The sequence below is a fragment of the Lycium barbarum genome, chromosome 1 (genome assembly GCF_019175385.1).
Source record: "Lycium barbarum isolate Lr01 chromosome 1, ASM1917538v2, whole genome shotgun sequence".
NCBI classification, from domain to species: domain Eukaryota; kingdom Viridiplantae; phylum Streptophyta; class Magnoliopsida; order Solanales; family Solanaceae; genus Lycium; species Lycium barbarum.
The window spans coordinates 15,026,630-15,042,660 of NC_083337.1; the positions used below are offsets into that span (position 1 = coordinate 15,026,630).

The following is a 16,031-nucleotide window of genomic DNA, read 5'->3' on the forward strand; positions in this document are numbered from 1 at the left end:
ATCTTGGTGTGTGTGTGTGTGTCTATCGTTAGGTTGTGCCGAGTCAAATCTACTCCCTTTTTTTTCCGTTGCAGAAAAGAGATCCCTTCCCCTCGCTTTCCAAAATGAATACATACATACATACATACATATATATATATATATATATATATATATATATATATATATATATATACACTGTGTGTGTATGCGCCTTATTTTATTTTTTCAAGCTAGATTAAACTTATATTTCCAACATAATTTGAAAAGTTTTTAGGAAATAGTCCGTGCATTTTCTAGAATCTAGAGTTAAAAGCTAAAAATAGAAGAAATTTATTTACAATTGTAAAAACCTCAAATAGAACTATGGTGAAATCTATACTATGATTTACTGGGCTCAAAATGTTTGATGATCATAGCATGACTTCACAAAGGAAATATATTAAAACATAATGTCAACTTAATTAGTAGATCATACTTCATAGTAGGATGATAAATAGCATGCCTTCACACAAGTAAATAAAGTAAATTATAATGTCAACTTTTAGATGACAATAACACAAATCGATCAATTCCATTATAATATGACATTTTAGGAAATCTAAGTATTAATTGACTGGCATGCTCTCTCTAATTTTCATTGCCATTTCACAAATAAAATTGGCATTGGCAACTTTTTTTTTGAGTTTTCACAAGACATGACTCCTCGTGAAATATTTATTCTAGTCCTATTAGTTACAATATGTTTGCTTGTACCATCACTCTTCTGCTTAATCTGTGTAGCTTGTCGCATGCATCTCGATGCCATTCGCAGGCGCCGTCTCCAGGTTTTCCAGGACACATCGTCATTTCCCCGGGATTCCCCCGTGATAATATCTCTACCTAATTCAGGCCTCGATGACTGCACGATCAAATTGTACCAAAAGGTAATCTCAGAAGGCAGATTTAGAACAGGTTCTGTGAGTTCAATTGAACTTATTCATTTTAGTTTGAACTGTATATGTTTGAGGGATAAGTGATATTTCAAAAGGCAATGCCCCTCATTGACTAGGAAAGGACTTTTATTTTCACTGTATTAGCAAGTGTCCTTCTAGAGAAATAGAATAGAGCAAGAAAAAGGGATTGAGCTTGCGCGCACAAGCCTTGAGCCCCAAGACAAAATGTCGGTTATTTTCTTTCTTGAGATTCTGTTGTTTTTGTTCTCAATTTCAGTAAGGGCATCACTTTACTCTATATTTTTCTAATATTATCCTGAACAATCTTATTTTTTAATTATTCAACCATTTTATCTTACCAAGTTCAATGTTAGACGGATAAATCATATACATAAGCAAAAAACTTCTAAAATGTAAAAATAAAAATTAATAAGATCATACACATTTTGGATTCGGTGATTTACATTTTGAATTCGCCTTTTTAGGTTGTCCTTGGTGAAAGCCTACGGCTTCCGGGGCTTAACGCAATGACTTGTCCAATATGCCTTGTTGAGTACAGTGCTGGAGATTCAATCAGGCTCATACCTTTGTGCCAACATTGCTTCCATGCCCACTGTGTTGATGAGTGGTTGACGATGAAGGCTACTTGCCCTGTTTGTCGAAATTCTCTGCCACCCCGTCAAGAAAACACGAAGCTTGACCAATTGTAGTTGATACAGTAACAATTATCATCGAAGAATGTGGTGGCATGGTTGGGATTTCTTAACTCTTAACTAAAAGTTACAATTCTAGTTTCGAAAATATAAAGTCTTCTTTTTGTAGAAAGAACTTTATTTCTTTAATGGATTTATAACGCAAATCTAGATTAGTCGGATGTTCGTGAAATATTACACTCCAGCTTTGTTTCATATTATTTGGTGTTTTAGCCTTTGGCACAACTACATATTCTTAAAAATTAAGAAATTTTTTGACTAAATTACCCTTGATGAAATTTGCACCCTTTCTATGTTGATAAGCACAAACCATATACTCCCTCCATTCCTTATTAAGTGACCATTTAGGCTTTTTATTTTGTTTCAAAATAAGTGACGCTTTAGAATTTCAAGAATATTTTGAGCAGATTCTTCCAAAATTGCCCTTGTTTAAATAATCAAGATTCATTAATTACTACTCAATACCCAATGTTAACTTACAATATAATTAGAGGTAAGTTGGTAAAAACACTCCTAATTTTCTAGGAGTGAGCAATTTCTTAAGGGGTATGCATGAGCTAAAAAAGTCACTTATTATGGAAATAGAGGGAGTAGAATTTGAGGCGTGTATGATAATTGCATTTACACTATCAAAGCAACCAAGCATTATTCTCAATGCAACAACCGTACCCATCTAATGTGAAAGCAATATGACATATGACATAATATTAGGTACATATCAAATGCCTTTGAAGAAAAGAGTACCAATTTAATGTACTCATAAAAAATAGTAATTGAGAAAGAATTCTTCAGAATGTGTAAATAAGAGTAAATTTGAAAAAAAAAAAAAAGGAACTAATACTTTCTTAATTATGTAACACCACTTATTTTGGACTATAATGAGAAAGTAAAAATATCAAACAATATGGATCGGAGAGAGTTCTGCTTGCCCTCTTGTCAACTAAATTGAGTCCATGCACTCGAATTCACCTTTCCAATGGATTGTTAGTTATACGAGCTGACTAACATATTAATTGGGAATTGGAATATTTAGAACGTTTTAATAGATCGTGTTTACATTATTGCAAGCCCTGAGTTGGTTAAGAGCTATACATTGCAAATCAATACAAGTTACCTCACTTTATAATATAAGGTACTTTGACTTCAATTCAGGAAATTATACCTAAAGATCTTGAAAATGGATGATCTTGAGTTTTTTATTCCTAATTGCTCCATGAGCAAACCTTTAAAGTCAAAAGTGTTGTCCATGAGGCAAAACTTATTAAAGTTGTAGTTTTATCCATATTAGAATAAGCGAAGTTAAAAATTCAAGACCACCTACTTCCAAGATCATTCCTGTAAATCACCTCTTTTAATTAGGGCGGATTATAATGAATAAAAAGTCACCTAAGCAGGGAAAGGGCCACCACTAAGATAATTTAGCTTAATAACTTCACTTTCCACGATTGATTTTTTTCTTTTTCAAGTCGTAAGGGGCAATAATAAAGGAATTCTTTGACAAGATATGAAATTTCAAACTTTTCCATTAACGGAAAAGCACGGGCCCAAATACAGTTGAATACCTTACATATAACTGGAAAAATCATTCAATAATTAAATAAATGTATAATGTATGATAAAAAACTATTACTTGAAATTATTGTTATTAAAGATTTCTAATAAAGCTCCATAAAGTAAAATGAGACTGAACATTTAAAAGAAAGTTAAGCAGAATATGTAGGAGGCATTTGGAATTTTTATTTATAAGATATTATTGTGTAAATTCCACTGTATATATACAGTAGCTTATTTTTATCTTTATATTGTAGATGCAAGAGTTTACAATATAAATCCATCTATATGTACCTAAAGGGAAAAAAAGTACATGAAGATGCAGGCTAGGACCTGAATGTTTTCCTTTTTATTTTTTCAGTTGTGTTGCCATGGCCTCTCTTTCTAGTATATATTTTTTTATTTTGGTTCAGTAGTTTCTCCATTGTTCTTTCCAGAGTTGTTAGTGTCAAGTTTTTATGATGACAATTTTATTTGTGCAGGTATAATAATTGAATCGCACAAGCAATAAAAGAGCCCACAAGGCAGCCCAAACGAGATGGGCTTACACAAGTTTAACTCAGTGAAAACTTCCCAGCCCTAAAATTGAATACTACGATGTTACAAATATCGTGGTGGCTGACAAGATATTCTCCAGCAGTACAAAATCAGTTCAAGGAAGGAAAGATATTTGCGCCATTAAAGAAGGAATATTCCACGGAGTGTAACAATCTTGTTGATTGATAATGCGGCCTCATCGCACAAGGAAAGAAGCAACAACTCCAGCCTTATTCTTGGAAATAGGATCACTAATTCCTTTTTCCAAGGATCAAATCCCTTGGGTTGATTTCTCTGCGTGAAGAGCCTAAACAACTATAAAAGGGCTGCTTCACAAAAACAAGAAATATGCTTAGTCTCATTCCCTTAGTACTTTGCTTTACTTTTCATAAATATTGTATGTCTGAGTGATTTATAGTGTAAGAAAAAAGAAAGGAGAGTTATAATATAGCTTGTGAGGCTTTGTATCAAAAAGACTAAGAGTGATTTGAGTGTAGACGTAGGAGCTCCATTCAAACCTCCATTGTACCAAACCTTTAACAAAGAGCTGCAGAGAACACCCTTGCAACCCAAGGGGACTGGACTAGGATTCACATTGAATCTGAACCAGTATAAAATACTTTGTGTCATTTATCTTCTGCACTTTACTTTAGCATTCTCTGAGCAAACAATCGACTACTGATTTAACCTAGTCGACTAACAGATCAAAAAATTTACAATTCACCCCCCCCCCCCCCCCCCTCTCTCGCACTTTCAATTGGTATCAGAGCGAGGTCTCACTTTCAGTTGCTTAACCGCACGTGACAAAAGATCCAATGGCTGGATATCAAATTCCTGGAGCAATATTACAAGATGGACACTCCACAACAAGACCACCATACTTCAATGGTGAACATTATTGCCATTGGAAGGAAAGGTTTAAAATCTTTGTGCAGTCAACAGATTATCAAGCCTGGATTGTGATTAAGAAAGGGCCTAAACCTATTCCAAGAGCCAGCACTGAAAACAAGGAAGACACAGATACTTTGACAATTGATCTGGAATCACATGACATTACCAAAGAACAACAAGAGACATTGCAAATAAATGTCAGGGCAATAGCTTTGCTCTACTGTGCAGTAAGTGGAGAAGAGTATGCAAAAATTTCAAATTGTGACACTGCCAAAGAAATGTGGGATAAACTTGAGGTCACCTATGAAGGAACATCAAAAGTAAGGGAAACAAAAATTGATGCTCTAAGACACAATTATGAAGCCTTTATGATGAAGGACGATGAGAACATTGAATCAATGTTCACAAGATTCAGCAAGATCATTGGAGAACTCAAATCCCTTGGAGTAACTTACACCAACTCTCAACAAGTTAGAAAGCTTGTTAGAAGTCTACCAAAGACTTGGGAAACCAAAGCAATTGTCCTTGAAGATAGAAATCTGGATAAGTTCACTTATGATGAATTAAGAGGAAATCTGATAGCATTTGAAAAGAATTACATTCAAAGATATCAGAAGGATGAAAAGAAGAAAGTGGTTGCTTTCAAGGCTCAAGTTGAAGAATCTGATGATGACTTTAAAGAAGAAGAAGTTGCCATGATTTCTAGGCATGTGATAGAAGCCATGAGAAGATCAAGAAATAATAGAAAAGGAAGCTCAAACTTTAGAAAAGGTAAGACTTCCACTGGGCAGCAAAAGAATGATGGAAAGTGTTATGAATGTGGAAAATATGGCCATATCGCATCTGAATGTCCTGAGACAAGAAAGAAACCAACTAGAAGTTATCAAAAACAAAGGGCCTTCAGCAGTTGGAGTGAAGATGAAATTTCAGATGAAGAATCTAAAGAGATTGAAAATATGTGTTTCATGGCTCTCGAAGGAAGCAGTAAGGTAAGTTCCCATCCCTGCTCTAAATGTGAAGAAACTCAAGAATTATTAGATCAAACTCTTATAGAACTAAATAATGTCTTTGATGAATATAGGAAATTGAAGAGAGAGAAAAAAGAATGGGAATAAAAATTAGAAATTTGCGAAAAAGAAAACAATTCAATTCAAAATGAAGTTTACAATTTACAATCTAAAATAGATATTTTACTAAAACCCTCCAGTCATAATTATGCCAAGTCAAACCAGTCAACTTACACAAATAAGTCCATTGGGAAAAAGGTCTTACCTATGACTAATAATTTTGAAGGGAAGACAACTGTTTTTTTAAAGACTGATCAATCAACTAGAACCTCTAAGTCGACTGAAAGGAAGTCTGGAATACATAGGTCAACCAATCCTTGTAAAGTTGAAGGAAAACCCTTTCAAACATGTTTTTGTTGTGGAAAACTTGGCCATGACTATCATAACTGTGGATTTCGTTTTTCAACTGCACCTGGTTGGGTATGGAAACCCAAGAAAAGTAAGTGTTTTGAAACTAACCGTCAAGGACCCAAGAATCCTTGGGTACCTAAACAAAAGTAAAAATTCTGTTTTGCAGGAACACCACAAGAAAAGAAAAAAGGGAAAATGGTATCTAGATAGTGCGTGTTCAAGACATATGACAGGCGACAAAAGTCTATTCAAATCAGTCGCCGACTTTGATGGAGGATTAGTAACTTTTGGAGACAACTCAACTGGAATGGTAATTGGTATTGGTACTATTACTGTTGATAATTCTTGTGACATTTCAAATGTTTGGTTGGTAAAGGGACTTAAGTACAACCTTTTAAGTGTAAGTCAGCTGTGTGACTCTGATCTTGAGGTAAGGTTTAGTAAAACAGGTTGTGTCATAGAAGACTCCTCTGGGATAAAAATTCTTCCTGGAAGCAGAAACAAAAATGTGTATACCTTGGACTCTATCAAAAATCCTACAGGTCATATATGCCTGGCATCAATGGGAGAAGATCTGTGGATGTGGCACAAGAAGCTTGGTCATGCCAGTATGCACTTAATTGAAAAACCGGCAAGACATGATCTTGTAATAAGATTGCCAAAACTCAACTACACCAAAGATCATATATGCGATTCATGTCAAAAAGGTAAACAAACTAGAAACTCTTTTAATTCAAAAGATATTGTGTCTACATCTAAGCCTTTGCAGCTACTTCATATGGATCTTGTTGGTCCTACTAGAACTGATAGCATTGGAGGAAAAAGGTATGCATTTGTTATAAAAGATAACTTCTCTCGCTTTACCTGGGTAATATTTCTTACTCATAAAGATGATACTCTAAAGAATTTTAAGTTTTTTTGTGAGAAAGTTCAGCGTGAGAAAGGATATTACATCACTTCCATTAGAAGTGATCATGGAGGAGAATTTGAAAACAAAGCTTTTGAAGAATTCTGCAATGACCAAGGGTACACACATAATTTCTCCTCACCTCGATCTCCGCAACAAAATGGTGTGGTTGAACGAAAGAACAGAACCCTTCAAGATATGGCAAGAACAATGATCGTAGAAACAAACTTACCACATCACTTTTGGGCCGAAGCAGTAAGTACAACTTGTCATATTTTGAACATAGATGTCTGATCAGATCAATTCTCAAGAAAACTCCTTATGAGCTATGGACTGGTAAGAAACCAAATATTATCTACTTTCATCCTTTGGGATGTAAGTGTTTTGTTCACAATAATGGAAAGGAAAATCTTGGTAAGTTTGATCCTCGCAGTGATGAAGGTATATTTCTTGGTTATTCTCCTACTAGTAGATCCTATAGAATTTTTAACAAACATACTTTATCTATTGAAGAGTCTATTCATGTTGTATTTGATGATACTAATCACATGGCCGAGAAAAGAAAAATTGCAGATGAAGAAGACAGTCAAATACCTACTGCAGTGGTTACAAGACCCATTGAAGAAAAGGCATCCTGTGAGTCGACTTCTGATACACATCAGTCGACTGATGTTACTATTGGAACAGTTCCAAACGAATGGAGAAGCCAACCTGACTATCCAAAGAAATTTGTTATTGGAGGCATCAATGAAGGGATGAAAACTAGAGCATCTAGTAAATAATGTAAATCTTGCTCTTATTTCTCAATATGAACCAAAGAAAGTTGGTGACGCCTTAAAAGATGAATACTGGGTAAAAGCTATGGAAGAGGAACTTGATCAGTTTGAAAAGAACAAGGTGTGGAATCTAGTTCCCAAACCTGAAAATGCTTCAACCATTGGCACAAAATGGGTATATAGGAACAAGCTAAATGAGGCCGGAGAAATAGTCAGAAACAAAGCCCGACTTATTGCTCAAGGATACTCACAACAGGAAGGAGTTGACTATGATGAAACTTTTGCTCCTGTTGCCAGGTTGGAATCCATTAGAATTTTGCTTGCATACGCCTCTTTTAAAAAATTCAAACTTTTTCAAATGGATGTCAAAAGTGCTTTTCTAAATGGGTTCATTGAAGAAGAAATGTATGTCAAACAGCCGCCAGGTTTTGAAAATCCAAAATTTCCCTATCACGTTTTTAAATTAACTAAAGCTTTATATGGTCTTAAACAAGGTCCTAGGGCATGGTATGATCGTTTAAGCTGATTCTTGGTAAGTCACGGTTTCTTCCTAGGAAAGATTGATACAACTCTTTTTATTAAACGATCCTCCTTAGGGAATCTCATTATACAGATATATGTTGATGATATTATTTTTGGAAGCTCTAACCCCTTTATGTGCAAGGAATTCTCTGATCTTATGCAAAGCGAGTTCGAAATGAGTATGATGGGAGAATTAAAATTCTTCTTGGGACTACAAATTCATCAAACTGACAGTGGAATGTTTATATGTCAAGCAAAGTATGCCAAGGAACTCGTTCAAAAATTTGGAATGTCTGACTCAAAAGCTATGGGAACTCCAATGAGTCCTACTTGTACTCTTGATAAGGATGAGGCAGGAAAACCTATTGATGAAACTAAGTATCGCGGTATGATTGGATCGTTGCTTTACCTAACTGCTAGTTGACCAGATATCATGTTTAGTGTGTGCAGGTGTGCTAGATTCCAAGCTGCTCCAAAGGAATCTCATCTTACTGCTGTCAAGCGTATTATTAGATTACTTCATGGAACAACTAATTATGGTTTATGGTATCCTAACACCAACGATTTTACACTTGAAGGTTTTTCAGATGCAGACTTTGCAGGTGATAAAGATGATAGAAAAAGTACCAGTGGTACTTGCCAGCTTCTAGGAAAATCTATTATTTCCTGGAATAGCAAAAAATAGGGATCAGTCTCTCTCTCTACTACTGAGGCTGAATACATTGCTGTTGGTCAATGCTGCACACAGCTAATTTGGATGTCTTATCAACTAAGCGATTATGACTTGTTTTTTAAACCTATAAAAAATTTGTGTGATAATTCGAGTGTTATTTGTCTGTCCAAAAATCTTGTGCATCATTCTAGGGCCAAGCATATAGATATTAAGCATCATTTTATCAGAAATCATATTGCTCAGGGAGATTTTGAAATAGTTTTTGCTAACACTGAAAACCAGCTTGTTGATATTTTTACTAAACCTCTTCTTGAAGAACGTTTCTGCATGCTAAGAAGATCGTTGGGAATTATTGATAAATCTGTCTAATTCTTTAACCGTGTAGTAATCCGTGCCATAATTTCGGCTATTCAAAATCTTTGCCATAAATTGCATTTCCATCCCAATTATGACCATCCCATCTTCCCATGTTTTACTTCTTTTTTTTTTTTACCTTCCCCATAAAATATTTTCCCCTTTTCCTACATATCCCCATAAAACCTTTCCTCTTTTCTTCTCTTCTTCATCTCTACCCTTCCCCGCCAAACCCTCCTGTCTGCATCTCGTCTCTTCAATGGCGAAAAATTATAAAACCCACCTTCTCTCCACACGCCAAAGTTCCAGGATAAAGGAAATTGGTAAGGGCCTCTCTCCTGCTCCTCATGACTCTGTAAACTCCGGCGAATCCTCTTCCTCTGACGCCTCCGACTCCGTTCCAATTTTCAATCTTGGCAAGCGAGCCTTTGTTGATGCTGCATGTTCAACCTCCTCAAAGAAACTCAAAACCATCACTGATAAACCCCTTGATCTTCGCAAACAATTTTGGGATGACCACCATCAAGAACTCTTCTCATCTCTTGAAGACAAAACCATTGTATCTGGTAGGATTGTCGATCTTGACCATATGCTTTCTCTGTGTTGTAAGGTAAAACATTTATTTGTCTATCAAGGTTGGGAATTTTTTTTCAAAACCCCTCCTCATGTGTATGAAACCCCTGTTCGTATGTTTTATGCAAATCTCCGGTCCTCTAAGGCTAATGAACTCGAAACCATGGTCCTTGGTACCCACATTGTATTAAATTGCTCTGTCATTGACTCTATTCTTAGTTGCACCTGTTCTAGTTTTTCCGAACTTCCAAAAAATTCCTGGCCTGAATCTCTTGAAGTCTCCTTTGATGATGTTAAGAAAACCCTTTCCAATTCCACCTCTGTCCTTGCTCAAATTGGTCCGTCTAACATCTCTTTTGAGGCTCGTGTGTTGGCTCATATGGTTGCCACTACTATTGTCCCTCGCGCTGGGTCCTACTCTACTATCTCCCAACGTGATGCCATCTTTGCTTTTTGCCTTCTCTCCAAGAAGAAAATCAATTTGTCCTCCATAGTCATCAACTACATGATTACGTGTGCTTTAAATCCTTCTAGCCTCCCATATGGTATGCTCATCTCTCGCATACTTGAAGTCCACAAAATTGACTTAGTCGACTATCCCATTACTCTCGTTAAGCAGTGTTACGACTCTAGGGCGTTTGGTAGCATGGGGTATGTCTTGAGCAATGAATCTTGGGTGCTAAAGGAAGTCTATGATTTATCTCAACCTGACCCCTCCACCAAAATGAAAAAATCAGATCCTTCTGTCATCTCTGCTGAATGTTATGCAAACCTTCTCTCCAAACTTTCCTCTATGGATGCGAAGATTGAGTCCATCAAAGACTTAATGGAATCCACATTGTTTCAAGTCGAGAAGATTCGTGATACGACTAAGGAAATGGGTACTGATGTCTCTAAGCTGCGGGTTAAACTGGATGCTGTGATAAAGGAAGCTGTCAAATTGTCCGCCAAGCTTCAAGCCAGTGTTGGCGCCATGCCTGAACGTCTCACTACTCCGTTGACTGAAATGAAGGATGCTATTGTGAATGCCTTGGCTTATTTCCTTCATCGTCCCGTGTTCCGACGCCAGGAGTAGTTCTTTTAAATCTGGTTGTTTTTGGTCTGTTTAAATAACGTTTTTATGGGACCTAAGTTCGTTTGTTTTTGTGTTGCACTTTGGTTTAATCCTTTTGTGATGATTGGTTCAGCATCTTACTAATGTTATAAGCCTATATATCTATTTGTTGTTTCTTTGTATTTTTTTTTTTTTTGAGTGATGCCAAAGGAGGAGAAATAGACAGTCAACTATTCAGGGGGAGCCTACAAGGACAAGTCAACTGATCAGGGGGAGCCTCCACCCATTCGGGAGGAGCATCCGCCATAGGGAAGTTGACTACATCTCATTTAAAATTGTCATCCTAAAAAATGGGGAGATTGTTATGTCAAGTTTTTATGATGACAATTTTATTTGTACAGGTATAATAATTGAATCGCACAAGCAATAAAAGAGCCCACAAGGCAGCCCAAACGAGATGGGCTTACACAAGTTTAACTCAGTGAAAACTTCCCAGCCCTACAATTGGATACTACGATGTTACAAATATCGTGGTGGCTGACAAAATATTCTCCGGCAGTACAAAATCAGTTCAAGGAAGGAAGGGATATTTGCACCATTAAAGAAGGAATATTCCACGGAGTGTAACAATCTTGTTGATTGATAATGCGGCCTCATTGCACAAGGAAAGAAGCAACAACTCCAGCCTTATTCTTGGAAATAGGATCACTAATTCCTTTTTCCAAGGATCAAATCCCTTGGGTTGATTTCTCTGCGTGAAGAGCCTAAACATCTATAAAAGGGCTGCTTCACAAAAACAAGAAATATGCTTAGTCTCATTCCCTTAGTGCTCTGCTTTACTTTTCATAAACATTGTATGTCTGAGTGATTTATAGTGTAAGAAAAAAGAAAGGAGAGTTATAATATAGCTTGTGAGGCTTTGTATAAAAAAGACTAAGAGTGATTTGAGTGTAGACGTAGGAGCTCCATTCAAACCTCCATTGTACCAAACCTTTAACAAAGAGCTGCAGAGAATACCCTTGCAACCCAAGGGGACTGGACTAGGATTCACATTGAATCTGAACCAGTATAAAATACTTTATGTCATTTATCTTCTGCACTTTACTTTAGCATTCTCTGAGCAAACAATCGACTACTGATTTAACCTAGTCGACTAACAGATCGAAAAATTTACAATTCACCCCCCCCCCCCTCTTGCACTTTCAAGAGTAACGTCTACCATGCTTTCTGAGTTATGCTAATTGATATTTGACACAAATATCTAAAGTTTCGTATCACTTTCCCTCTAAAACTTAGTACTTTACTTGTTTTCTTGAAGACAATATCGTTGTATCCGGGCTAATGTCGTTATGTTTTGTGAATAGATGCAACGTAACCATTTGGGGGAGAAATGAGCAATTTAGTGGACTTTTTGGAAGCTTTGGCATCTGATTGTGGCGATGTGAGAAGCAGGAACAGTAGAGAAGAAGTGATGAACCGAAGAATCCGCTATCCATCCGCATCGCGAAACAAAAGCGGAAGAATTCTATCTCTGATCAAATTGCACAATTGGGATTTTCATCCGCATCGCGGGAAGAAAGCGGACAAAACAAGCTCCTGAACAAAAGTTTACCATCAGGCTTTTCATCCGCATAGCGGAAGAAAAGCGGAAGTCGTGCGCGCGATCCATCCACATCGCGGAAGGAGAGCACGACGACGGGCAGCTTTCCCGTTTCGATCGGGATTAGGTTTGCTTATTTTTTGTTTTAACCCTAGGGTATATATAGACGCTTTATTAGCTGAAAACGGTGTGCTGGGATATTCTAAGAGTTGTAAGCCGCCGTCTCTCTAGACTTTATTTTATTTTCATCCTTTTAACCCTAGATTATTCATGAATTCTTGTTGTTCATTGAGAATCAAGAGTAGCTAAACTTCTTAATTCTAGGTTTGTGGCGAAATACATGATAGTTGGTTTAGCGACAATCCCTATCAATTAAATTTCCATATTTTGGGTTTCTTATTTATTCTTGATCTTAATTATTTGATTATCTGGCTAATAGTTGAACACTATCTGTGGCTTGTGAATTGAACTAGGGATAAGGAATTTGCATGCGTAATAAGAATAAATAGGGTTCGTTCGATATAATCGTTTCGCTAATGAGGATAGGAATATACCTTTTAGCCTTGCTTAGTTGAATACGGAGAAGTAAATGCGTTCTTGTTACCTCTGGCGACCATAAGGATATAGGCGTTATAATAGGATCTACAGGCTTGTGAGCAATTCGAAAGATACTCATAAAGTTATAATTAACCCATCAACTACTAACCCAGGAAATAAGATAGGTAGAATTGTCAGATGATCAACTGGATTGTCGAAAGTCATGACCCTGAAACTTTCTCTCATCTGATAAATCTTACAGTCTTTGTCAAAATACTCTCAGTCACAAAAACACCCATCACAAATTGTTTACTTTTCAGTTTTAGTTTAGTTTCAACAAACATCTTGATTTTCACCTTCTTGAACAGTTTTATTCAAATTTGAATTAGTTTAACATTAGAATCTAAATCTCTGTGGGATCGATATCTGGACTTAAAAGTTTTATATTACTTGTACGACCACGTATACTTGCGTGTGCGTTTGGGAGCGACACTAATTTTCTTTCTGTCCGAGTAACCTCTTCCATCATAATTTTGTGAATGGATATTGGATATGTATGCTTATTGTGAGCAAAAATTAGTGGACTACGTATCAAAGTGAAAGGCTTGGAAGAATTAATCCTCCTACTGTTGTAGTTCATGAACTAAATCATGATGTTTTGGGTACTTATATTACTAGGAAGGTTTCTATTTGTCGTACTCTAGCTAAGTTGGGTAATCGTACCGTTATCAACTCCAATGTAATGTTGAACACGGCAGTTATGCCGTAATTATAAATATATAAAGTCTACTTTCTAAAAATAAAAAATAAAAAAGTGTAGGACTGGGACCCACACAAAGGATAAGCTTTTCACTTTCTACTCTCAGCTAAAATTGACACGAATCAACAATGGCAAAAAGGCTTGCACAACCAAAATGTAACAAAGCAACTACAGTAAACGAATTTCCCCACCAATGCAATTGCTTTATATCAACGTAGTTACATGAATACCCACCAAAAGCTAAATGTAAAAGGAAGGGATAAACACGGTGTTGTCAAGATTGGGTTATGGGTTTTTTGTCCACACTTTTAGGAACGGTCTAAGGAAGCAGAATGCCCAGCTAATCAACTTTAGGTGAAAATCCAAATTTCAGTGAAATAGCAGAATCACCCCATACTGAATGTTAATCCCAAGAAGCACGCATGTTGACGGGAAACTCCTCAACTGTGGCTTAGGTATTAGTAGTAACTAGTAAGTAGTACGGGCCCAATGTTGTATTCTATGTAAACAAATTGATTATCTTAGTTTTTGAAAAATATGAAATATAGAAGGGACAACTACGTGTATACACATCTTAAGGAGAAATATTTACGAAACGTGACGATAGTTTTATATTTACAAAACGTAACATTACAAACCCTATACAAAATATGCTTTTTAAAAATAAAAAACTAAAAAAACTAAAAATTATTTTTTATTTTTTTTAAAAAATATTTTTTTATTTTTTTAAAAAAATATTTTTTAATTTTTCTTAAATATATATTTTTTTTTAATATTTTTTTTGCTCAAAAATTTATGTATGAAATGTGTATATCTCGCTCAAGGCTTAAAAAGTTCGCTCAAAATTTAGTGTATGAAAACGGTATGAAAAATGTATGAAATGTGTATATCTCGTTCATGGCTTACAAAATCCGCTCACAATTGTGTGTATGAAAACAATATGAAATTTGTATCTCGCTCAGGTCTTAAAATTTCACTCACATTTTCGTGTAGAAAGTTCATGTTAGATTTCTGTAAAATTAATACAATTACAACAACATTGTATACAACTTTGATACAACATTCAAGACTTAAAATAATCTTTCAAATTTTTGTGTATGAAATGTGTATATCTTGCTCAAGGCTTAAAAAGTTCGCTCAAATTTTATGTATGAAGAACGTATGGAATGTGTATATCTCGATCAAGGCTTTAACATTACGCTAAAAAAATTATGCATGAGAATGGTATGAAATGTGTATATCTCGCTCAAGACTTAGAATTTCATTCACATTTTTTGTATATAAAGTTCATATTAGGTTTCTGGAAAATTAATACAACTACAACAATATTGTAACAACTTTCATAAAATATTCAAGGCTTAAAGTTTTCATTCACAATTTTGTGTATGAAAATTATATTAAAAATTTCGCTCACGCATACACATTTCATACATTTTTCATACAACTTTCATACACAAAAATTTGAGGTAATTTTTTAAGCGTTTGAGCAAAAAAAAATATATATATAATTTTTTTTTAAATTCAAATTTAAAAAAAAATATTTTTTTTATAAAAAATATATATTTTCTAGAGAAAAAAATAAAAATATATGAAAATCCGTCGGTAGTATATCGTTATGTTTTGTAGATAAGAAAAACTATCGTCACGTTTCGCAAATATTTCTCCTTAACTTGTATATATATGTAGTTTTCCCAATATCAATATAGAATATGTTATTATCAAATTAGTGTGATGCTTATCTCATAAACAATCATACTCGTACTATGCGTAAAATAGTTTGTTGACTGCCTTTTTTAATCCATTTAGACGGTGCTTTTGAATGAGTGATGCATGAAATTTATTTAATGAAATTTTTAGTATACAATTTCTTAATTATCATACATTATTGTAGTGTTGTAGGGTATTTTTGTATTGTTGGCTCCCCCTTATAAGATTTACTTGAGTAAATAAGGAAACAAAATAAATAGATTACTCTTTATTTGGATATATAAAGAAACAAATAAACCTATTTGTATTTTTATGTAGTTCCAACCTTTTAATCTACATCTATTGTAGTTAAAGTAAATCAAACATTACCTGAAGGCAAATGATTACGGTATGTATAAGACTATACCAGTAGTCATTAAAGCAGCATTATACAAAATTAATCCCAAGGATTTTTTTTATAATAGAAGTGAAATGAAAAAACTGATGAAGGCTAATTGACTTGGATATTTTAATTCTTCACTCTAATAAAAAAAATGGATTGAAT

The 16,031-nt window shown here is 35.1% G+C and overlaps 1 protein-coding gene across 1 annotated transcript; it reads left to right on the forward strand.

Annotated features, from left to right (window-relative positions):
• Positions 1–677: 677 nt before the first annotated feature.
• LOC132609896 (RING-H2 finger protein ATL20-like) lies at positions 678–1,624 on the forward strand. Its single transcript, XM_060324095.1, has 2 exons — positions 678–938; positions 1,400–1,624. The coding sequence occupies exons 1-2, from the start codon at positions 678–680 to the stop codon at positions 1,622–1,624; spliced, it is 486 nt and encodes a 161-aa protein (XP_060180078.1).
• The last annotated feature ends 14,407 nt before the right edge of the window (positions 1,625–16,031 follow it).

Excerpts from the sequence above, each read along its gene's own strand:
- LOC132609896 (XM_060324095.1), top strand. The coding sequence starts at position 678 with ATGACTCCTCGTGAAATATTTATTCTAGTCCTATTAGTTACAATATGT. Across the intron at positions 939-1,399 it reads GCAGATTTAGAACAGGTTCT|GTTGTCCTTGGTGAAAGCCT; the intron begins GTGAGTTCAATT and ends TCGCCTTTTTAG.